The 24,268-nt window shown below is 49.2% G+C and overlaps 1 protein-coding gene across 2 annotated transcripts in view; it reads right to left on the bottom strand.

Moving 5' to 3' along the window:
• Positions 1-24,268, bottom strand: part of URB1 (URB1 ribosome biogenesis homolog) — a 91,690-nt gene that overhangs the window by 10,311 nt on the left and 57,111 nt on the right. For both annotated transcript variants that reach the window (XM_072740844.1, XM_025985123.2), the window contains exons 20-30: positions 22,937-23,176; positions 22,056-22,235; positions 19,810-20,665; positions 18,548-18,749; positions 17,659-17,845; positions 15,564-15,622; positions 13,770-13,963; positions 12,445-12,555; positions 11,952-12,015; positions 8,756-8,927; positions 8,208-8,310 (exon numbers count right to left, since the gene is read on the bottom strand). In XM_072740844.1, coding sequence (XP_072596945.1) covers positions 8,208-8,310; positions 8,756-8,927; positions 11,952-12,015; positions 12,445-12,555; positions 13,770-13,963; positions 15,564-15,622; positions 17,659-17,845; positions 18,548-18,749; positions 19,810-20,665; positions 22,056-22,235; positions 22,937-23,176 — 2,368 coding nt within the window. The remainder of the gene's footprint in view (positions 1-8,207; positions 8,311-8,755; positions 8,928-11,951; positions 12,016-12,444; positions 12,556-13,769; positions 13,964-15,563; positions 15,623-17,658; positions 17,846-18,547; positions 18,750-19,809; positions 20,666-22,055; positions 22,236-22,936; positions 23,177-24,268) is intronic.

The following is a 24,268-nucleotide window of genomic DNA, read 5'->3' as shown; positions in this document are numbered from 1 at the left end:
ATTTTTTCTTTTTTTTTTAAATTTTTTTTTTATTTATGATAGTCACAGAGAGAGAGAGAGAGAGAGGGAGGCAGAGACACAGGCAGAGGGAGAAGCAGGCTCCATGCACCGGGAGCCCGATGTGGGATTCGATCCCGGGTCTCCAGGATCGCGCCCTGGGCCAAAGACAGGCGCCAAACCGCTGCGCCACCCAGGGATCCCTAATTTCCTTATTTTTAAAGATTTTATTTATTTGAGAGAGAGAGAGAGAGAGAGAGAGAGAGAGAGAGGGAGGACACAAGCAAAGGAGAAGGAGCCCAATGCGGGGCTTGATCCCAGAACTCTGAGATCATGATGAGCTGAAGGCACTGAACCACCCAGGGCCCCTGGCCCATCAATTTTATGAAGGATTAACTTATACCCATTCTCCAACCCTACTTCTTTCTTCAAACAAACAAAAATGTCACAGAAGAGCGGCTTACCAAGCTGGAGCAAAAGTTACAGTCTAAAGAGCTTGCTCGCTGATGTCCGTCTGTCACCCGTGAGGCCTTGTGAAAACTCACAACCACTTCAGGAAATGACATGACCAAGAGAGAAGGCCAGATATAAAAGGGAACTCACCGGACCACAACTTGAAGGATGTGATTACCAATAACAAAATTCAGAACACTTTAAATCCTCTTTAATAAAGATCTAGGCCTTTTTACAATAAAAACACATAAATGCAAATAAAATGCTTTTACAACATAAACAGATCACAAATTATGTGATTAAAACTGTGAAAGGGGATCCCTGGGAGGCTCAGTGGTTTAGCGCCTGCCTTCGGCCCAAGGCGTGATCCTGGAGTCCCAGGATCGAGTCCGACATTGGGCTCCCTGCATGGAGCCTGCTTCTCCCTCTGCCCGTGTCTCTGCCTCTCTCTTTCTCTGTGTCTTTCATGAATAAATAAATAAAATCTTAAAAAAAAAAACAAAAACTGTGAAGAAAAGCCTTAGAACAAGGATAGGTCACTGTGTTTAAAAATGATTAAGCAGCAGGTCTGGTCATGATAATCACCCACACAGACGTTCTTTAGACTGCCTGGTGACCTGGTTAAATTAGGAACCAAACACAAACCAACTGACATGACGACCCCAAATGTGTAATCTTGGAATATACTACTGATACAAGAAATACCACCAATAATGTTTTTAAAAGGTCAAACACTTTTTCCTTAAAGTTAGACTTAAAAGGATAGCTTTGGCAATTAAAAAAAAACCTGAGAATAAATAAGAAAAAGAAAAATTGTAATCATCAGCTACTTCTCTGTAATCCAAACAGCTCCATAGGCATATAATTGTCTTCAAATGCGTGGCTGCCCAAAAGCATAGAAATTCCTTTACACCATCAAGTTTCCTTCTCCCTCAGGAGTAGCAGAGCTCCTTGGACCTTCCACCAGCATCTCCCCTGAGGGGTGACCAATGGTGATGCAGACACATACATACTGTTCCCTTCCTCTGTCTCAATGTTTATATCATAACAAAGAATAACCAGGCTTTCCACTTCCAGCCACGAGAGTGGCAGAAACCTGATTTACCTGTCCGCCAGAAGCAACTAAAAAACTAGAAATGATACAAGGATTTTCAAGACATTGGACACGAGGCAACAATTGACAACAATCTGAGAGAAAAAACAAACAGAATGAAACTTCTCACTGTCCCAGCTCGAAGCCTGGAGATTTCTAGGCTAAAATACAGGGAGGGCAAACCTAGGCAGAGACAGGAGAACTCAGAGTTGTGCAGACAGAGCACACAACTGGGAGGCCAAGGTGGCCAAAGTGCACAAGGGAGAGGCCCAGAGAAGAGAGCTCCAATCAGAGCACCAGAGTCTTCAGCTGAGTTCCACTCGGCAAGAGTGCATAAGGAAGCTACCAGAGCCTGAGGAACAAGGGGAACACGGGGGACACCAGGCTTGTACCTGCCTGGATGTAGGTCCTGTCCTCACCAGCCAGGGCAAAATCCTCACAGTTCATAGGGAGAGGGCAGACTGCTCAGAAGGATTTAAAGTCAGCTGTGGGGTGAAACACTGCTGTAGTGCCACCTCACAGAGATTCAAAGCAAGACTGGAAGGATCAAACCATCTCTAAGTAGCTCAAAGGTGTCCTAGAACAAGCTCAAGAACATTCACAGGAATATAAAAATATCCAGCACCAAACAAGGTAAAACTCATAATGTCTGGTTTACAACAAAAAATTATCAGATGTTAAAGCAGGAATAAAGCCCATTAGAAGAGAAAAATCCGTATGAAAATGACTCAGATACAACAAAGGTAACAGGAACTAGGATTCTGTTGTAACTACTACAACTGTATTCTAGATGTTCAAGAAGCTAGAGAAAACACTGAGTATGTTAAATGGACACACAGAAGTTATAAAAACTCAAACTGAGGTTCCAGACATGAATATTAAAATGTCTGAGATGAAAAATGCACTGGAGGGGATTATTGGCAGATCAGACATTATAGACAAAGAGATCAGTGAACTCTAAGGCAGCAACAGAAATGATCCAAATTGAAACACAGAGAGGAAAAAAAAAATTAAAACCTGGAACAGAACATCAGTGAGCTGTGGGACAATTTTCAAGCAGGTTAATAATATTTGTGCAGTTGGAGTCCCTGAAAAGTTTGAAGAAATAATGGCCAAAACTTTCCAAAAATTGACAAGAACTTCATAAATGTAGAACCAAGAAGCTCAGTGAATACCCCCAAATAAAAGAAACAAATCACACTAAAGCACACTCTACTTACATTGCTTGAAACCAATGAGTAAACAAACAAAAAATCTTCAAAGCAATCACACAACAGAGAAACAAAATAAAAATGACAGTAGATTTCTTTTTTTAAGTACGCTCTGTGCTGAGCATGGAGCCCAACGCAAGGCTTGAACTCATGACTTTGAGATCAAGAGTCAGATGCTCAACCAACTGAGCCCCCCAGGCATCCTGATAGTAGGTTTCTTGTTAGAAACAATGTAACCCAAAATCAGGTGGCAGCATCTTTTAAGTATAGTAAGAAAAAAACAAACTTGTCAGCCTAGAATTTTATACCCTATGAAAACCTTTCAAAAGTTCTTTTTTTTTTTCCTATAAAGAAGCTGAAGAATTGATCAACAGATGTGAACTACAAGTTCTTCAAGGAAGTGTTTGAGGCAGAAGGAAAATGAAAGAAGATGGAAATCTGGGTCTACACAGAGGAGTTAAGAGAACCAGAAATGGTAACTGTAAGATGGTGAATATAAGACACTTAAATCTCCTTAAAAGGTAACTAACAATTTGAAGCAAAAATAAAAACATATTGTGAGGCTTATAGCATACAGCAGTAAAATGTCTGGTAAGAATAGCATGGAAAGTGAGGTGGGGCACAAGTGGATTGATTCTACTGTAAGGTGCTTCTACGTATCCATGAGGTAGTATAATCTCACTTGAAGGTAAACTGAAATAAATTGAAGGTGAGTTCTATTAACCCTCAAGCTACATACACATATGCACTGTAGCTAAAAACCAACAAAGAAAACAAAACAGAATCAGATCAATAACCACATTAAATATGAATGGTGTACACATCTTAATTAAAAGGGAGAGATGGTCAGATTGGGCTTCAAAAAGGCAAAACCCAAGTACATCTGTCAACAGAAAACCACTTCCAATATCAAGACACAGATTAAAAGGATGAAAAAAGAAAAAATGGGAGACTTTTGGGCTCTAAGAGCATACAGACTAAATCTCATTTGTAACAAATGACAGTGACTGGTTTTGATGAAAAGCGGCTCAGCAGCTTAGTGCCTGCATTTGCCCCAGGGCATGATCCTGGGGTCCCAGGATCGAGTCCCGTGTCGGGCTCCCTGCACGGAGCTTGCTTCTCCCTCTGCCTATGTCTCTGCTCTCTCTCTCTGTTGGTCTCTCATGAATAAATAGAATCTTAAAAAAGAAAAAAAGAAAAAAAGGCAGGGAAAAAACCCCCAAAGCTTTAAAAAAGCAACCAATTAGGATAACTTTGTTTAGGAGAAGAGATGTGTTAAGGTACACCTACATAACCTATACACCAAACACATGTAAAGGGAATATATTTGGGAAAGAGAACAGTCTAAACATTCAATATTACACTGGCTAAAAACAGCTAGTACTCAGCTGGCTAGGGTATTTTTAGTAATCACTGACGTTCTGGAAGACAAATGGATTTTCCACGCATCCCTGAGGAAAAGTCAATTTCATGTTTGTGGTCACCTGCTGTTCTATGAAGTCTTGGCTTTGTTAACACTTCAGGAGGAGAGCTGCCCTGGGGTGCTCAAAGTATAGCAGGCTATCAAAACGTAGTTATAAACGCCACTCTCTGTTTCAGGAAGCTTGCACATAGCAATTTGGCCTTCTGATAACAGATCTTTGGATTGAAATGGTTTAACCAGCACAATTAGCAAGGATTAAGAGAAAAAGCCCCCCAGGTTGTATGGGCTTTGGCGGTGTACAGCCGTGCTGCCAGAGTACCAGGAGCTATCCTCACGTCTCTTCCTCGAGGGTGGCCTGGCAGGTGAGCGAGGAGTCCACAAGGACCTGTGTCCCCAAGGTCTGGTGACGAGGCTCAGAGAACTGCACACTGGCCTGCCTCTCTGCTCTGTGATGTACGTGAGTTATGAGCTGAAGCTATCAGCCCAGTTCTGTTGAGGACAAGAATTCACTGTGGAAAAAGCATTTGTCACTGCTGCTGCTGTGAACAGCCCTGGCTGACCCTGTTTCTCAGCCAAGGACTCAACGCCGGGAAGCAGGAAGGTTAAGAAAATAGGTTCCCATTTGCAGGAAAGGCTGAAATGGAGCCGCGAGGCTATGGTTTCTCTGACGTCTGGCAGCCACGCTTAAAAACTGATCATCTGCCCAATTTAGGATCTCAAGATGTCAGGAACACTGGGACCCGGGGGCCAGTGCGGGAAGTGAGCACGCTGTTGAGAGCTTCTGCTCCGTACCCAATGTGAAGGAATCTCACAAACACAATGCGTGGTGCATAGAGCTGAGACAAAAGAACACATCACGAAGAGCACCATTCCCATAAAGTTCAAATACAGGGCCCTGGCTCCTGTTGGGGAGGAAGGGGGTACTGCCTAGGAAGGGGGCCTGAGGAGCTGCCCGGTACATTCTGCTCCTTGATCCAGCTGGGTGTTTTCAACAAAACTCCCACTACACACACAGGATTTGTGGTCGTTCCCATATACCATGCTTCAATAAAAGCACACTTAAAACATTCTTTATGCTTACTTCTCTGCCAAGGGCAGAAGTGAAAAGAAAAATACATGTTAAAAAATAATTCGAGAAATAAATTCATGATTTAATTCAACAACAATAAACCTAGCCTACACTGCCCACATGCTGTTCAGAGATTTCTGTTCTGTTCAACTTACCATTTTACTGCCAGAAATTTCCCTTTCCCTACAAACTGGTGTGCTTCCCTTTATCAGACAACAAAATTTGTTTAAAACATATTTCTGCCTTTGGTTCTGGATGATAAGTATTCCTGAGCAAAATTTAATGATCTAGTTTGTCTCGTCTGTTCTTTTTAATTTTTGTATTTTTAGATCTTTATCCACCTCTTTGCTTTTAAAGATTTTCTACTTTGTTGTGAAAGATTTTAGTGTAATTGGTATCTTAAGCTATCACAAATCTTCTTTAGGGTAGACATGTTTAGCAAATTTTCCTATCCGTATTATCCCTATAAAACTCAAAATAGGCTGTATTTGGAGATTTTCTTAATTTAAAAGACCATTTAATACTTCTCTCAACAAAGGCCTCCCAGACACTGTCCACCCATCCAAGGGTGGCATTTGAGATTCTGAGAACAACACTGTGTCCTAATCTTAGGATTTTTTTTATTAGTGTTTTCCAAGGTTTTTTTTTTGCCTTCTGTCTCTCTTAAAATCTCTGAAGGGAGGGAGCAACAGACTAAGTGATTTGCTGTAATCCACTTGAGTTATCTCCTATTTTCAGACTACGGAAAATCTATTTTTGTGTTTGATAAGAAACAGATCTCATGGGGGCTGAAGGCGGGGGAAGCAGGAGAGCATCCGGGCCGCACACTGGTCCCTGTGGCTCTGTTAAGCTCCCAGAAAGATCTCTGCTTGCTCAGCATGGTGATCGGACACTGGCAGGAAAGGTCCCCACTGCCCCTGCTCTCTGGCAAACAAAATCTGGCTAAGCCACAGAATGTCATGTTCACTGAGGCTGGGGGGCCACGGCAACCCCAGGGGTCACCAGTGAGAAGACCCAGCTCCGTCATCTTGTTGTTAGGAAAGGCAACGGTGCAGGATCAGCAAATCTGTTCACATGTACGAGCACCAGAGCATAAAGGACAACTGTAAGTTGAAACAGGGGCAAAAGAGCATGAATAAGGAGCTGTGGTCTTCTGCTGCACCAAAACCCAGGCGGCCCGGGGGTCCCTGCAGGCCTCACGCTGCCATGCCAAAGAGCAGAGACACAGAACACACGCCTGCACCCGCCCACCACGCCTGCCCCTGGGTGCCCTCCATGGGGGCCTGACTGGAGTCACGACAGGCCGCGAGGAAGCAAGCGAGGCCCAGGAGCACATGTGAGGAACAGCTAACACGTGTCCCTGCTTGGAGGAAACAACGGCTGGAGCTCAGGTGGGAAGACAGTGTCACCACACACCCTTTGGTACCACCTGAATTTTGAACTGTGACTATATCATCCAAAGTTCAAAATTACTTAAGTTACATGTAGAATTCTGGGAAGATGGAGCTGACGTTATTTTCTCTGTTTTTACGAGTTAAGTACAACTGAAAAATCCTGGATTGATGGAAGATGACTATAAAAGGTGGAAAGGAAGCTGACCAGCTAGGGGTCTTCAGGTGAATTCCCTAAGTTTTCTTTCTGCTTCTGGTGTCCTAGACTCTGAGCTGAAGAAGCCAGTGACCAGAAAACCAACTGGCACAACAGAGCCTGAAAACAAGCCTGCTCTCTCTAGTCTCTAGATAAAAGACTAGAAAAGGAGCAGCCTAGCAAGACAAGAAATCTGGACAACTGCTCTGCTCTGGCCAAACATCTCAGAGAAAGCCCTGGCCCCGCTCTCACCCACGCCAGCAAAGGCGGAGTGTGGGGCCTGTCAGGTTGTGGGACAGGACCCCAAGTCCCCTGTTGGAGTGGTGTTTGTCAGAAAAGGCCCAGAGAGAGGTGGGAGGCAATAAACAGAGGCCCCTCCTGCTCCCCGCTGGGCATCAGAGGAGGCTTCCTCATCAGGAGAGGCCCAGTGAGGAGCAGCCACAGGTCCCTCCTGCCTCTCCCAGCCAGGAGTATCAGTGCAGGTGTGATCCGTAAAAAGAAAAATTGATCAACTGAACTTGCTCAAAATGAAGAACTTAAGCTCTGTGAAAGACGTTGTCAAGAGGATGACAAGATAAGCTATAGACTGGGAGGAAATATCTGTAAGTCACATATCCAACAAAGGACAAGTATCTAGAATATATAAAGAACCCTCAAAACTCAACAGTAAAAAAAAAAAAAAAAATCCCATTAGAAAATGGGCAAAAGACACGACAAACATTTCACTGAAGAGGACATACAGATGGCAGATGAACCAGAAGACACTTGTCGTCATTAGCCATTGGGAAAACGCAAATGAAAACCACAATGAGATAACATTACATGCCTATCGGTGATGAAATACCACAAACCAACAGACCTGCCGCACCTGGGAATCAGACACTGGTCCTCACCAGTAGGTGCACGTGCATGCATGTCATCTGTCTCCTCCCTACGTTCACTCAACAAAGACTCCTACCGTCTGGCTACTAGACACAAAATGCAGTTTCACTTTCTTAAACCAAGAAAAAGCCAACCTTGGCAGGTTCTCGCTTGATCTCAAGGATAAAGTCTGATGCTATTCGATCATTATCTAGTGAGAATTCAGAAAAGGCCCTTGCCATTGAGAATTAGGAAAACATCAAGAATGAAGGGACGCTCCCAGATTTTAAAATTACAATTTTTTAAAAAAAATCACTGTATATTCAAAACATTCACTGTTACTTCTGAAAATCACTGAAATGAAAAGGTGAGAAGGTGGATGAAAGCCCTTTAGGATTAACAATGAGCCTTCAATTACATGGTGGTAATTCCCATGGACACCTGATTGCGGTCACAGCCCTGGCCACGCACAGCAGGTGCTGCTTCTCCCCCCCTGCCAAGGGCCATGGTTACCTGGCCTGGTCAGTTCACTGAAGAGATGTAGGAGAAAGCAGGGATCGTAAAGACCATCGAGATCCATTGTGCTCCGGTCCTTAAATATCAGTTCCTGTGTGTCCTGAAATAGCCCGAAACGAACAAAAATGTGTGGTTTGGCCCCATGAATGTAATAACATGTGAATGCTTATCCTTCTACATCTAGAGTTCAAGTTATTTTGAATATTCAAAAGCATAAGAAAAACCCCACCAGTGCTTCTGCATGAAATGGTTATCTTTGGGATCTGCTTTAAAAATTAGTCTTTCTGACAGGGAATCATGAATGGAACAAGCATGGCCAGTGTTGATATTGGCTGAAGCTGAGTGACAGGTCCACAGGGGTCCTGTCTTGGTACCTGCGTACACAGTTGGAATTTTACTCAAATGATGTTAATGATCCATAAAAGAAATAGCGCTTGTATCTTACGGTATGCTAAAGCTGAGGGTGCACACAGAACCCCCAAAGGGGCGAGCAGAACAACACCCTCTGCCACTGGGAGTGCTCCCTGATGACCCCACCCCCGCACCTCGGGGGGCAGCAGCCTCCGGTTCTGGGGGAAGTGGAGGATGGTCTTCATCATCCGGTCCCGATCCAGCAGGCGGAGGATGTCCCCGACGCTCGGCTGCTGCCACAGCGACTTGCCCAGGCTCCGGCAGGTCTTGTGATGCTCCACCGCTGCCGGGCCCCACAGCAACACTCTGGAGCCGGGGAGGGGAGAAGAGACAGAAAAGAATTCATGATGATGACGAGGACCATCACAATCACAGGTAGCTTAGTCGAGCAGCAAGCACATGCCAGGCATTGTCTGGGGCATGCGACATGTGTTCTATTGTTTAATCCCCGTTGTAACAAAGGAGGTGGTGGGGGTGGTGGAGGCAATGATGAGGGTGGGGGGGACAGGGTGGGGGGATGATGACAGCTGCATGGAGCTTATGATGTGTCACTTACTCCAAGCCCTTCACCTGTGTGACAACCCCTCCCTAAGGTAGGTACTCTTATGATCCCCATTTTGCAGATGAGGGAAGATGCACAGAGAGGGTCAGGAAAGTTGCTCAGCTGGTCACTTAGCCCAGCTGGTTAGTGGCAGAGCGGGAATGCAAAACTGAGAAGTCTGGCTCCAGAGTCCAGTGGCTGGGCCACAGCAGCTCTGCCCCCACAGCCTTTTAGCTGTCCGTGCCTCGAGTCTACCATATGAACGCCTCTACCTGGTATGCCACCAGCACCCGCTGCAGCTGCCCCAAGAGACTACCTTCCCTTCCTTCTACTTCTCTCCCCACTATCTCCCACCCACCTCCCCACCGGTGGAGGATGCTCCCTGAAAGCCCCCCACGGGGGCCACTTCTCTGCCCCACAATATCTATCAGCTGTCTCTCCTGGATGGAAATGATAGTATTTCCATCTGATACTTAAGATCCTTACTAACCAGCCTGTCCGGCCTTCCCACCACCTTTTCCCTACACGTATCTTGTGATGTACATAAGTGGACCCGCTCACCATTCCCAGAAATGTACTGACTTTCCCGACTCCCAGTGGTAGTGACATTGTTCCCTCCGAGTGGCACCCCAGGCTCCTTCAACCAACCCTCACCACCATCAAATCCCTCCAGTGCCAACCGGGTCATGAAGCATTCCCTGACTCCCCTAAGGAGAGAGTGCTCCCCTAACAGCTTAGTTACATCACCAAAGGCCAATTAAAAAGTTACATTTACAATAATCTGATCCCCTTAACAGACAGCAAGGCTGTGTCTCACTCTGGGTATTCCCAGTGACACTGGTCCCAGCACCCTGTAAAACAGCCAACGTTCAAAGAACATCTATTTAGTTAAATATTTCTAAACTGGGGGTGCCTGGATGACTCAGTGGTTAAGGGTCTGCCTTCAGCTCAGGTTGTGATCCCAGGGTCCTGGGATCGAGCCCCGCATCAGGCTCCCTCTCCCGCTGCCCCTGCCCTGCTCATGCTCTCTCTCATGTGCTGTATCTCAAATGAACAAATACAAATCTTAAAACAAACAAACAAACAAACAAAACCTTCTAAACCAAATTCTAAATATAGACTTCTGGGGATCCCTGGATGGCTCAGTGGTTTAGTGCCTGCCTTCAGCCTGGGGCATGATCCTGGAGGCCCGGGATCAAGTCCCACGTCGGGCTCCCTGCATGGAGCCTGCTTCTCTCTCTGCCTGTGTCTCTGCCTCCCTCTATCTCTCTGTGCCTCTCATGAATAAAAAAATAAACTCTTTAAAAAATAAAAATAAAAAAAATAAATAAGTACAGACTTCTTTCTGTGCAGGTCAATAAGAGTCACTCAAGTCAAAATATAAATCAGCCTCTTCAGGAGGCTGTTCCCCAGTGGGGAAGCAGGCAAGCAGCTGACAGACTGGAGACACCCGTCGATGGGGCACTGTCCGCTGGTGGCAGATCCTTCCACCGGCCGTCCACAGAGTTTCCATGTGCTGGAAAGCAGAGTTTCCGCTGCTCCAGGGGTGGAAATGGATGTGACGTGCAGGCTGGCTGACTGAGGAGACTCTTCTGTTCTCGGCTGTACGGAGTCCTGTGGGCACCACCTCCCCTCTCCCGCTCCTCCCACAACCAACTCTGACCCATCTGGGCAGCCCAGTTCAACTGTCTTCAACTCTCTCAGAGACAGCGGCTGAAATGGCTCTTTCTTCACTGAGAGACTGTTTCCGTTTTGTTCTCCTTTACGGACACATGGTCTGTTTACTCCAGAAAGGATACAGCTGACACAGCACCAATGTCAAAGCAGTAGGGGGAGGCCAGCTCATAAGGGGAAGGGAAAGAACGGCTATTCATAATCTGCACATCCTCAAGAGATAGAAAATGTTCTTTTTCTTTGCAGGGGGCGGGTGGTTCTTTGGCTAATACAGCTTTTATCTTTAAAAAGAAGTATTCCGCCATGAGAATTATTTTTTCTCCTCCCTGCAGAGTCCTCCTGAACTATTTATGTTGGCCCAGTTCACTCACTTTCTGCCTTAACGCACCAAACTCTTCTTCATGAACGTACTGGGTAGGTGTTGGGGGCTGGCCCTAATGACAAGGAGAAAAGGCGACACTAGGGTAGCCCAGAGCATCTAAGCTGCTTTCCATGAATAGCACATCGAACAAAAGTCCCGTTAGGCCAGACCCTGGTGGTGGTGGGGGGGGGGGGGGGGCGCAGGGCCCATAGGGGAAGGCACCCATCTCGGCCCCTCAGGCCCAAGCTGTGCTGAGAACCCAGGAGGGACGGACAGAGAGGCAGACAAGAAAGACACATTCGGACAGAACAGGTCCAGAGACAGACACAGCGTGTGCGTGCCCGGAGAGGCAGAGAGAACATCCCTTAAAATCCAGTCTGCCCCTCCCTCCTCTCCCCAGCAGCACCCCATCCAAGTCACTCCTGTCCAAAGTAAATAGTGAGAAAAAGGACTTTCAGAAAAATCAACTAAACTAGACACTCCAGCTGGAAATGAGGGTGGGCAGTTCTATGACAACCAGGAGGGCCACCCTGACAACGCAGCCCCCTGCCAAAGGACCATCCTGAGACCGCGAGGCCAAGCTTTCCATGGGAGCTGGTGTGTGAGCTAGGGGAGCTCCATCCATGCCACTCTCTCCTCAAGAATCAAAAACGTATGAGGGAAAATTTGGAGAGTTTGCTGTGCGGAACACACTCCCTCAGTCCGGGGTAACAGCTTCAAAGCCTGCTGCTCACACCTCCAAGCCCAACCTCACCTGAAGTTCACGAGGCTGAGGTTGTTCTGTTCATAGGCCCGGAGAAGAAGTAAAATCTTCTGGTCTACAAGTCAAATCAAGTCCATTTAGAAAGCTGAACCCCTCATAGCCTCCTTCCATCCTGTCACACCACCTGGGCTCATACTTCCTGGTCACACTGCCCAGTCCCCTCACACCCCTTGGTTATACACTTGCCTTGTCTCTTCACACTTCGTGGCATATAGCCTGGTCCTCTTACACTCCCCAGTCACACTCCTTCCTGCCTGGTCTCTTCACACCCCCGGTCACACTGTCTGCCTGGTCCCCTCACACCCCCCGGTCACATTGTCTACCTGGTCCCCTCACACTCCCTGGCCACACTGCCCGCCTGGCCCCCTCACACTCCCTGCCAGACTCACACTGCCTGCTGGTCCCCTCAGACTCCCTGGTCACACTGTCCGCCTGGTCCCCTCACACTCCCCAGGCATATACCACTCAGTCCTCACACCCTTACCCAGCACGCTGAGAGTGGCACCATAGGCCCCCAGAAGCACCGCAAAATGGCTGCTTTCACAGACAGAAGGACACAACTTCACCACCACCGACATCAGATCCACCAGCGCTTCTGGAAGGAAAAGAACACTGAAACACACAGCAGTGCAGGGGGATATGCACACGGAGAGAATAGAAGTAGAGGAGGAAGCACTTCGGGGAACTTTTAAATGCTTAAATATTCTTCTCTGAACAATACCAGTATTTAGACTGTGCCTTGTCCCTCTTTTTCCTTTTTTTATTTTTACTTATTTTTTATTTTTATTGGAGTTCAATTTGCCAACATACAGCATAACACCCAGTGCTCATCCCATCAAGTGCCCCCCTCAGTGCCCGTCACCCAGTCACCCCCACCCCCTGCCCACCTCCCTTTCCACCACCCCTTGTTTGTTTCCCAGAGTTATCTTTTTCCTTTTTTAAAAGATGCCCATGTTCATAGTCATCTCCCTCCCCAGGTCTTCGGCCAGGCTGTCATCACTTTTTTTACTCCCCCTCCCAAGTCTTAGGCCACCACAGATTTCAACACCTAAGCGTCTTCCCCATGACTGTGTCAGCCAAGAGTCTAATCTCCCTCTGCTCCTGCCTAAATACAGGGCGGGCCCTTCTGGTCTTCCTACCACCCACACCAGGAACTTGGGGGATAGTTCTCTTCAGTCGAGCAATCCATTACACACCGACCCCATGGGGATTTCTACCGGGTCTGAGCATGTTAATCCTGTTCCTAAACAGAGCATGGCTTCAAGACGACTGGACCCTACAGACCATCTCCTCTGAACTCTCCCGCAGCCTATACCAAGCTCAAGAGCATGGTGCTGAAACAAACCCCACAGAACCAACTAGGGGCAGAGCTTTCAGAACCTGGGCTTTCAGAGAGCTTCCTGGCAGGGAACTACCAGCGGGGACATTTGAACTCTTCACCCTTGACAAAGGCTTCGATCTTCTCATTAAAGCATTTCACACAACTAAACAACTTTTCTCAGGGCAGCCGAACTTCCCCTAATTCCCAGATTTTAGCACTTTACCACAATAGGGCAGTTAAGACCTCACACACAACTTCTGGAAGCCAGAACAGACTCTGAAAAGAGGTCTGTATTTGCTCCTTGGCCCCAGGTCAGAGGAAACACTTTTTGAGCTTTGATTTAATAGAAACAAAATATCCTAATGCCATTTTGGTAAAGCTTCCTTAGCTCTGAAAACAGGTGTGAAACCTCAGTGTATAGCTAGCTCCACAAGTCAGGACATAAAATCTGCCCCTGAAATGGGAGGCTGGGGAGGAGAGGGGGTCACCTTTCACTTGATTGTCTGGGCCTTCCTCTTCTTCAGACTTCAGGAGAGTTGGCAAAAACAGAGAATGTTGTGTGAGCATCATGTGGACCAGTGGAAGCTGGATAAGCTGTGAGCACATGGAGTTTTCGGGAAGATATAGGTGCTGTATGGCAGCATGGAGGGCCTTTAAAAATGCGTGGTCCTGATACCGAAATCTAGGAGGCAAGAATCGAAGGGGGAAAGATCTTCATACGGGGAAGTTTGATTTTGCAGGAGACGATAAAAAAACCTTTTTCTTGGCATTTTATTAAGAAAAACTTCGAACACGCCACAAAGATGAGAATATTACAGTGTGTTTCTGTCTACCTGTTTCGATTTTGCTGTGGGACCCTTGCTTTATCATGCACCTAGCCACCCACCTGTCACAGGGGGGCATTTCTGAAAACAGGGAGGGGACACATTTCCCTGCAGGATGAACACCAAACAAACTTCCTGTTTCGTTAAAGTGCCAGGAGGCAGCAGAACAGCTGAGCCTGAATCAAGATGACCCTCACTGCTCAGCATACCTTGCCAGGTCAGCCTCCCTCCTTCCTTATTTCCAGCTACTCAGAACTCAGAACTCCCACCCAGTGGTTCGGATGCCTTCTGTTTTAAGCCCCTCATAAACCCACCGAAGGAATGAAAGCATCATCAGGCTCTTGAACGAAGCAGCTTTCCAGTCATATGTGAATAATGTTGAGAATCACTTAGCATATAGTGGGCATTCTAGAAATACAAACCAAAGCCTGAAAGAAATGTCACCATTTTGTGATGGTGATCACTGGTGGTCATTTATCTGTGACCCTCCTTCACACCTTTCTCTCCTCTTAGGCGAGGTATTTTTCTCTGTTTCAAGGTGGTGCCTGACCAGGAAAATGAAAATGATAGGCACAATGAAACCCCGTTTTGTGACTACCTGGTTACTGAACACCGAAGAGTCTGACTCTAAACAGCCAGGGAGGTCTGAGGAAAAGATGTGCTAGGTTAGCTCAGAAACTTTGGAGAGAAAATTAAAAATTTAGCCAGACTGAAGCTCTGCCCACACTTAGTGCCAGTGAATGGCCCTCCCTGAGAAAACCTGGCACGGGGCACTGAGAGCCAAGCAGCCCTCACTGCGGGCATGGGAGGGAGGGAGGCAGATGTCCACCAGCAGGGGGCTGGCTGTATAAACTGCGGTGTAGTCAGGAAACAGGCTTGCCCCCCACCCCCCACTGGCCCTGCAGCAAAAACAAATGGGCTGAGATCTGTGTGTATTAGCCTGAGTCAAAAACACCTCAGTGCAAAAAAAAAGGGGGGGGGGCGGGGCACATAATGTGATACATTTGTACGGAATGTGAAGCCGACTGAAATAACGTCACTGCTGTTTAGATACACGCTGTTTAGGGCTGGCATGCAACCAAAGTAGGCAAAGGCCCACAGCCGTGACAAAGCCTGACCTCAGGAAAGTGATGCTTGAAGGGGAGGAAGGAGAATGAACCAGGCAAACACAGGAAGCTGTCAGTGCTTATTAAATCTGGGCGCTGCTGCAGGATTCTCTGTGTGCATCTGGTTTCTAAAACGTATTTCATTTTTTAAAGGCCCTGAGATCCAGAAGCAGACCCCATGTTAATAGGCCAATCATCCAGCTCTCTGGCCTTCTGCAGCTTGTCATCCCCAACACAGGAGCAGCAGAGGCCCACCCCCACCCCCAACGCCGTGCTCATGAGCTAAGTCTGGCTCTGCATCAGACACATACATCCCTTACCCAGTCACAGCGAGAGGATGAAACGGACTTACTTGAGTCCAGTCTTCACAAATTTCTGCCAATCGCCAGGATCAACTTCATTAAGGGAACTCTGTGAATAAAATAAGCAAGAAATAGTCACAGGACCTCTTCAATGCATTTAAAACAGAGAATACAGAACTTGAATTACAGCTATTCAGGAAACACGAATATAGTTACCTAAGCGACCCACGAAAGCAAGTGGTTGTTTCTTTCTTCAATTTTTAAAAGTGTTTTATTATTTCTGCTAGCAGCTCTGTCATTTCATTAGCATGTCTACGACCACCAAAGGAGCAGGAGAAAACTCCCTGAAGTCCTGTTCTTTCCCTTGCCCACCATTTCAGAGGGCACCAGCGGCCTGCAGCACGCACAGGGCCAGCCACATATGGCTTCAACACAGGACAGCGCATCCCTGGGGGACGACCTCTGCACCACCAGCAGAGACAATGCTGATCCCATCACTGACGCAGAGAAAATCTCCAAATATGGTGCTAAGTTATATCAGAGGGGTGGGTGCTCTGGAGGGAAGGGGATCTTCTGGGATGATGACAATCTCTGATGGGAGTGTGGGCACAAGGGTCTATGCACTTGTCAACACTAAACTGTACACTTAGGAGCTTGTATGTCTCACACACACACACACACACACACACACACACACACACACACTGGATTTCACGTGAAAATGAGTCCTCAGTTAAAAGGGTTGGTGAGGTGGGCCGAGAGTAGGGGGCTGTGTGTGCCTGGGGACGGGGGCACAGGGGATCTCTGTACTGTCTGCTCAGCTCTGCTGCGAACCTAAAACCACCCTGGAAACATGACATCTATGAGAGACGGGAAAAAGGAGAGAGAGAAAAGGAGCTGGGGAAGGCAAGGCAGACGGCGTGCCCGGAGCACAAATCCCTGAAGGGCACAGCCCGCCATCAGCCAGCAAGTCAGCCTGCTGGGTGAGGGGCCACACGGGAAGGCCCAGCACCCTCCTCTACACTCTGCTCTCTCTAGATCTCGGGGGTGTTCCTTGCACCCCCCACTTCTGCCACGTTTGGGCTCCTAGGAGCCTTGAATGCACAAACCTGTGACACAAGGAATTAAAGCTGAGATAGAGATTATAAAGTCTCTTAATACAACGTAAGCACGCTGCTTGATCTCTAACCTACCAATCTATTTATCACACAACTGTCACCTGGGGTTGTTCTCTTCAGGATTACTTTTTAAATTTTGGGTCCAGAGTTTAAACACAAGTCACAGACTCTGATTTTTACTGCAACTTTACATCATGCACTAAGGAGTAATTCATATGCTTCAGGATGTTATTTTTGTGAAGAATTTAAAAAAAAATGACACTTCAATAAAAGGGAATAATGACCAAAAATAAGAGCTGAATATTTCCAAATTTTATGACAGCTCTAGGCTAATAGCGGCAAGAAGTTCCGTGAACCCCAAACGTAAGAATCTTAAAGAAAACTATTCTAAGGCACATCATGATCACGTTGTTTTAAACAATATAAGGAAAAAAGATCCTAAGGTAGGAAAATAAAGAATGACAGATTTTTATCAAGACCAAGGCGTGCCAGAAGACACTAAAGCAACACTTTAAAATGCTACAGGAAATACAAAACCTGGATTGAAACGCTTCTCAACTCACTCTGAGTTGATCCTAAACCAGGCAAAGAAAGACTGCTAGAAAATAAAATCACAAAGAAAACAAATATCCCACCTGCACATAGATGGAAAGATTCATAATATGAAATATTAGCACATCAAATCCAACACTATGAGAAGACTAATCAAGCAGGTACATCCCAGGAACGTAAAGTTACTTTTAACGATCAAAAATTAATGAATGTAAGTCATATTAACAGACTTAAAAAAACAAAACCATAAACCATCTCGGTAGAAGTACAAAAAGCACTTGACAAAATCCAATATCCATCCTTGGAAGACGGCGGCACATGGTTTCAGGACCTGCCCCCCGCCTGCCACTTTGCCTCCCAGACACAGCCCCGCTCATCTCCCACTAGTTCTTGGAGCACATCTGTGAATTCTGGTCTGCCTAGTCCACACTTTCCCTTAAGAGTGTAATCAGGCTCTCTACGAAAAGACACCTACCAACAGATCATTAAATCTCAGCAGCATCTGCCTCTCTTCATCCTGGGCACTGTTGTGGTCCGGCTGGCCACTACTGAAAGACACGATCAGCCATTTCACACAGGAGTCCAGCAGAGTCCTTCTCCAGGCACGCAGCTCTTGTGCCGACCCTTCCAGGACTGCAGAGACAGAGTCAGCCACACTCCAACTGCAGCAGAAGACAAGAGGCACAGAGTCAGGGCGATGGCCTAAATCCCTCCAGCTTTAGAGTAGCTCACATTACAGTGGGCCATCGGGGCAGATGCCCTGGTCCTGCCCCCCTTCAGCACCCAAGCACGGAGTCCCAGGCTGCCCTGGCTTCCTTGGCTCCAGCAGATATACCAGCATTTTTACAATTACAGGAAACAATTATTATTTAACCAGGAAACAATTATTATTTAACCAGAAACAAAAATTTGTTATCCAGACTTTGCCTAAATTAGACTGTCTCAGGGTCAGTATTACTGACACGCTGGGCCAGATTATTCTTTCAGGGGGAGGGGAGGGCAGTCCTATGCATAATAAGATATTTAGCAGCACTCCTGGCCTTTACCCTCTAGATGCCAGAAACCCCCCACCCCCCGCCACCCCATCGTGACAATATAAAACGTCAGATGTTGCCAACTGTGCCCAGGAAGGTGCAAAGCCACCCCTGGTTGAGAACTGCTGCTCTCAGGGAATCTGACCCAACCAACCACTCTTGGAGACGTGCTTGCGCTCCAGGCAGGATGGCTGGAAGACTTCTTGTAGGAAGTGCTTTCTCACCGACTGTCACCACAGCAGCACAGCAAATTCTCACCATTTTATAAAAACTAGAGGGAAAAGTGAAGTGGAAAGGGGAACGGCCACCCAGCGATCTAAGCCTTCATACCTCTTGTGCCTGCCTAGAGTCTGAAGCAAGCCAGGCAGATGGGCCATGAGGGCAGCAAGGTCCTTGGCTCTTGCAAAGGGGACCAGCTGGGCCAGGACCTCCTGATGCAGCCCAGACTCTGGGGGCCCATCCGTGCTGAGCAGCCTGGTCTGCAGCTGTCTCCAAAGGGCCTTCCTCAACACAGGAATGACAGCAGAGGACACTAGGTAGAGACGAGGAGGAGAGACAGTCACACACTGCTGTGCCGGGCCCAGCATGCACCAGCTTACAGAGCCCCTGGCTAACTTGGAGGAATCCTGACTGGCTGAGGTCACACTTGTAGCTCCTGGCCTGGGCAGGAGCACGATGGATGTCATGGAGACTGACCGAGGCAAGGCCCGTTTGTTAACCACTGACCAGCACGCCACTGGTCACCTCTTGTCAGTCAATCCTCCTGAGCCTAACGCCTTGCTCAAAGCTGGTAATGGGACTGTGAGTACCAAAACTCTGGACTCACTCGGGATTTGTGCCCCAAAGGCACAGGAACCAGGGGGGCCCGTCAGAAGATGTGCACCAGGAATCACTAGAGGGGGCGCCTGGGCGGCTCAGTGGGTGAAGTGGCCAACCACTAGTTTCGGCTCGGGTCACGATCTCAGGGTTGTGAGATAGAGCCCCACATCGGACTCCCTACTCGGTGGGGAGTCTGCTTGAGATTCTCTATCTCTCTAAAAGAAATAAATAAAAAAATTTTTAAGACTTTTTAAAGTATCTATTGTCATTGGTGTGAAGTCATGACACACCAAGGCAAAGCGGTAAGTGAACCACCATTCACACACACGATAAAGGGGATTAAAGTAGACTTCAGGTGGTCACAAAGTGCCTCAGACCTGAAACCCTACAGGTAGAGGAAGAGGGCTGGGCCCAAGCTGCCCTGCCTCAGCGTCAATGCACCGACCCTCTTTCTGGAGGGGACAATGGGACAAGACGAAGGGCAGTCACCCCAATGCCTCCCCTGCCCCAGAGCTGACCCTTTGTCGGCCCACCCCTCCCCAGCTTCCGGTGGGGGGCTCAGGGTGGACAGGAGCATCAGGGCAGCATCTCAAACCACAGGCTGAATCCCTCCTCTTTCTCCATCTCCCAAGCTGGGTCCGTGGCTGGAGGAGAGACAGAACCTCACCACGTCGCAAACGTGGAAGGTACAGGTGTAGAAAGGGACCTGCAGATCCCACCTCCTCCGCCCCAGACTCACATGCCCAGCTTCCCAAAGCCTCCAATTTCCGTACCTCCTGCCAGGCGTGCAAAGCGGCCCTGGGTCCTGCCCTGGAGGTACACGTGGACGACGGGGAGGAAGTCATCGAGGTGCTCCTGGAGGCAGACCCCCACGCCGGGCCGCCCGCACCACAGCTCGAACCGCAGCAGGTGGGTGCAGCTCAGCCGCACGAGCAGGGTGGCCACGCTGAGCGCAGGCTGCGACCGCCGGGCCAGGCAGTCGTCGAGCAGGTCCGCCCGGACCGCGGGGGCCAGCGCGGGCTCTCTCTGCAGAGCATGGAGGAATACGGCATCCAGCTCGTCCACGGCCAATGTGGGGAGCAGAGCCCCCAGGCCTTTCACAAACTCGGAAGCCCACAGGAGCTCGTTGCTCTGCAGCTGGTCCTGGGTGCTGCCAGTCAACAGCTGGACCAGGGTCTTGCCAAGAGCGTTCAGATGTCTCTCCTTCTGGGGAGACTTTGTGGGTCGCTGGGTCACCAGCTGGGCCTCAGGCAGCCTCAGCAGGGCCAGGATGACCTCATGGAGCTGGGCGCCCTCCATGTAGGGATGCAGTCCCTGCAGGGCTTCCAGCTGCGGGAGGGTCTTTGGTGGTGACGTGGCCGGGGCCGCCCTCCTGTTTCTCAGCTCTTTCAACACGCTCTGGGTGATGGCCTCCGAGTACCTGGCCAGGAGGCTCCGCTGACCAATGCTCTGGAGGACCGGGGCGCTTGCCATCAGTAGCTGCAGGACCCCTGCGCTGAGATGGGCTGCCAGAAGTTTCACAAGGATGGGGCTGAGGGTGTGTGGAGGAAGGGCCTGTTGCTCCAGGGCCAGGTACCAGCCCTCCAGTGTGGGGTGTCTAAGGATGGCCACTAGCACCTCCTCCAGCGTCTGAAATACAGTGACAAGGCACAGAGCTCACACATGGCCCAGGGCGAGGAGGGAGTAGGATGGAGGGCAGAAAATAGCATTCCTAAGCCACTCCATCCTCAAGCCTGAGTTCTGACACCCCTCTCAGGGGTGCCCCACAGAATCCCAACCCAAGCCCAGGCCAAGCTATGACCTGACTGTAGTGCATCGCCTCCCCAGGTGACTGTGACAGCTGGATCTTGGCTTGGCCAGTGCCCCACCCAGACTGACAGGTGTCGGACGAATTCAGCCTGAACGAATTTACTATACAACAAAACTGCTCTCCGCCAGGGGATGGGCTACGCAGAAACATCAAAACGTGTTGAAGATCAATCATCTGGTTTCTGCTTAGCAGCCCTGCCCTCCAACATCAATCCCATTGAGGAATGTGGGTTTCTCCTGAGAACGGAGCAGCGTGATCAGTGTGGGAGAGACCCTGTGTCTGGGAATCAAGCTGCTGTGTGAGCCCACGAGCCGGAACTGAAGGTAGCACGCGGGCGGAGGCTAAGCCTTGAGCAACCCTGGGGAACTAGCTCTGCCCCAGCACCGTGTTTAAGCCATGGAGCAGAAAGCGGCCGAGCGCCCTTGCTGGATTAGAGACTAATCTGATCCAGCCGTTCTAAGCAGCTGTGCAGAACACAATTCCTAGCAATGAAGTGACACCAGTCCCCAGGGACGGGAATACATTCTCTTCATTTACTTGTCAGGTAAGGAAAGAGGAGCCCGTCACACCTTCCAACAGAGAAGCACAATTTCCTGTCACCACCTACCAAACAGCTAACAGGTGGTCCTGCACCCATAGACACCTCCCAGAAAGTCAAGCCCGAGATCAAAGGAAGGAGGATGTCCATTAGGAGTGAGACATGAACGTGGCTGCTTCCCGAGCCCAGGAAACCAGGGAAAGTGGCAGACGGTGAGCAATGCACCCTGGCCCAAATCTACAGTGGCCTGGTGGTTCACAGCAGGGGAGGGGCTTCCGCCCAGAGCCACAAGTTCTCGGGGTGAACTGACTGGCCACCATACCCGCTGCCCAGCCTTCGTCCAACACAGACTGCAACTGCCCAAAAGGAAAGCGTCCCCGTTGTCTCTCCAGGTGCTCACATGTCCTCCGGTGTAAGACAAACTGCTCACAGGGAGGGCAAGTGGGAGCAGAGAAACAGGTGAAGAGCTACACACCCAAATGATACCAAGCTTTTCTGTGGGTGCAGGGGTCGGGGGTGTTTCCAGTGTCTCCTCCACAGGGTTCTATGTTTCTTTATTTGCCTACAACGCACACGTCATCTTGGACCAGAAGCAGAGGGAAAGCCAGGGTCTGAGAGTGTACAGGAAAAGGCTAACAGGAAGGAGACCCATGGAAAAAGGGCAGCAGTACCTTGTCACTGGCCAGCTCCAGCGAGGCCATGGACTCCATGTCTAAAAAGAGGTCAGCCTCAGCCTGGGCAGCCTGGCATTTCTGCTGGTTCTCTGCATCCAGCTGCACACAGTGGACGACCAGGCACCTGAGGAGATCCAGGAGGAGCTGCAGGAGGGCAGGCCCTGTACTTCGGCCCAGCTGTGAGGACAAGAGGCCAGGGAAGGGCTCACAGTCACAACGGTCACCACCGACTCCCTCTGTGCCCAAAAGCTGCCATGTTACCAGAAATAAGGACTGAGGAGGCACGCTAGAGTGGCAACTCCTTATAAAACACCAATAACCTCAAAATCCTTTCTCCGTATGGTGTGTGCCCTAAATCTTAATGAAGTGTGGTTTACCTTGACCAAGATGAGGGAAACCCAAACTAACATGCTATAAACCACACCGGGAATGGAAAGCCCACCAAGGAACTCTACTAAATTCAAACTTAGGAAAGACAGTGGGTCTGGCAGTGCACTGATCCAGTCTGCTGTTGGAAGGGCCCTGCCTGATAGCTGCCCCAGCAACACGGTCGGCCATGCTACCTCCAAGCGAGGCCCGCAGGAAATGAGTGCTAAAGTCACCTGCGCACATCTGTTCCAGGGAGGAGAAGCAGCCCGGCAGAGTGGGGCAGGGAGTGAACTAGCAGCCTGGGCTCCCTGTGTGTGTGTTGGGGGGAGGGCGGGCAGAGTGGGTGCCCTGCAGGTGTCACATCACCAAGTCCCTTCATGTGCAACAGGGTGACGAGACTCCAGGATTCTATCATCACGCAGTCTGGGCCCGACTCAGAGGGGGCCACCCTGGGGGCAGAGTGGTGAAAACATGTGGGGGCGGCAGGGTGAGGCAGGAGTGGTACGGACCTGGCCAAAGCTCTCCACAGTGCTCCTGACATAGAGCAGCAGGTGTTTCGCCGAGCGCAGGACCTGGTGCATCGGGATGTGCTGGAGGGCCACCCGCAGCTGTGTTTGAACCTGCTCGTCCAGGAGTGAGCCTTCGCTCTCGTAGGCTGTCTGCAGCAGGGTGGCGAAGGAGGTGGCGGGAGGGCCCTGGGGACCAAGGTTGCCTGGTGTCTGAAGGGGCTTGGGGAGGCCGAGAAAGCCCTGAGAGGAGGAAAGACAAACAACCACAGGTGAGAACCACAGTCTGCAAAGACAGGTACAGGGGGATGTTCACGACAAAGGAACAGTTCACTGTCTCATTCTATTACTAAAAAATATGTGACCACATGGCGGTTTACTTAAATAAATTAAGCCCTAATGTTTTCAGTTACACGGACATTCCTAGAGGCCGTCAACACAGCAGTGGACCAGGGAGGTGTCCACACACACTGGGGAACAGACGCTGCGACTGGAGCTGCGTGGGACAGACACTTCACTCAGAAGAGTCGCTGGGCAGCCAAGCATCTGACTTTCGATTTTGGCTCAGGTCATGGTCTCAGGGTCCAGGGATTGAGCCCTACAGCAGGCTCTATGCTCAGCCGGGGGTCTGCTTCTCCCTCCACTCCTCCCCCCACTTGTGCTTGTTCTCTCTCTCTTTCAAATAAATAGAATCTTTGAAAAAAAAAAAAAAAAAGAGGATTCATCACTGGAAACTGGGAGATTGCAGCCGGGACAGAGCCAGCTTGCTAAGCTGCATGGCCTCCAAAGGCCTCCCCCGGGAGCCTCGCTCAGAGAACCTTTTTGGGAGGCTAACAAGACAGTGGACAGAATGAAGACAAATTTCTGGAATTCCACCTCAAACCGAAGTTGCTTACTTCTACAACAATCTCCATGCTGCCTTCTCTAATGACTCCACATGCCTTTCATTACTTTAACTCCAAACACTCCCAAGGCCAAGGAAACGAGGCTGCACGTGTCTGGAAAGGCAGCAGGGCTCCGGGTGGGGTCCCTGGACCAGCAGCAGCGCTGCATGGGCACCGCCCGGAGAGGCCAAACCCCAGAGCCTGGGGTAGAGGTGCTGAACCAAACCCACTGAGCGTGGGGCCCAGAGACTGTGGGTGGTACTCCTTGGAGGGTGAGAAGCACTGCTGGGACCTACTCAACAAAGTGGATACCTGCCTTCCAGCACCCATGCGGTGCAGCCCTGAACTGTGACGCTTCCTCTGGGCTCTGAAAGACCACCACCAAGTCTGAACCACAGGCTAGCCAGCGGAGGAAGGTGGCAGTGGCCGGGAAGGGTGTGGATGTTGGAGC

This window comes from Vulpes vulpes, chromosome 15, assembly GCF_048418805.1.
Source record: "Vulpes vulpes isolate BD-2025 chromosome 15, VulVul3, whole genome shotgun sequence".
Classification (NCBI taxonomy): Eukaryota; Metazoa; Chordata; class Mammalia; order Carnivora; family Canidae; genus Vulpes; species Vulpes vulpes.
This window is presented reverse-complemented; position numbering and strand designations above follow the sequence as displayed.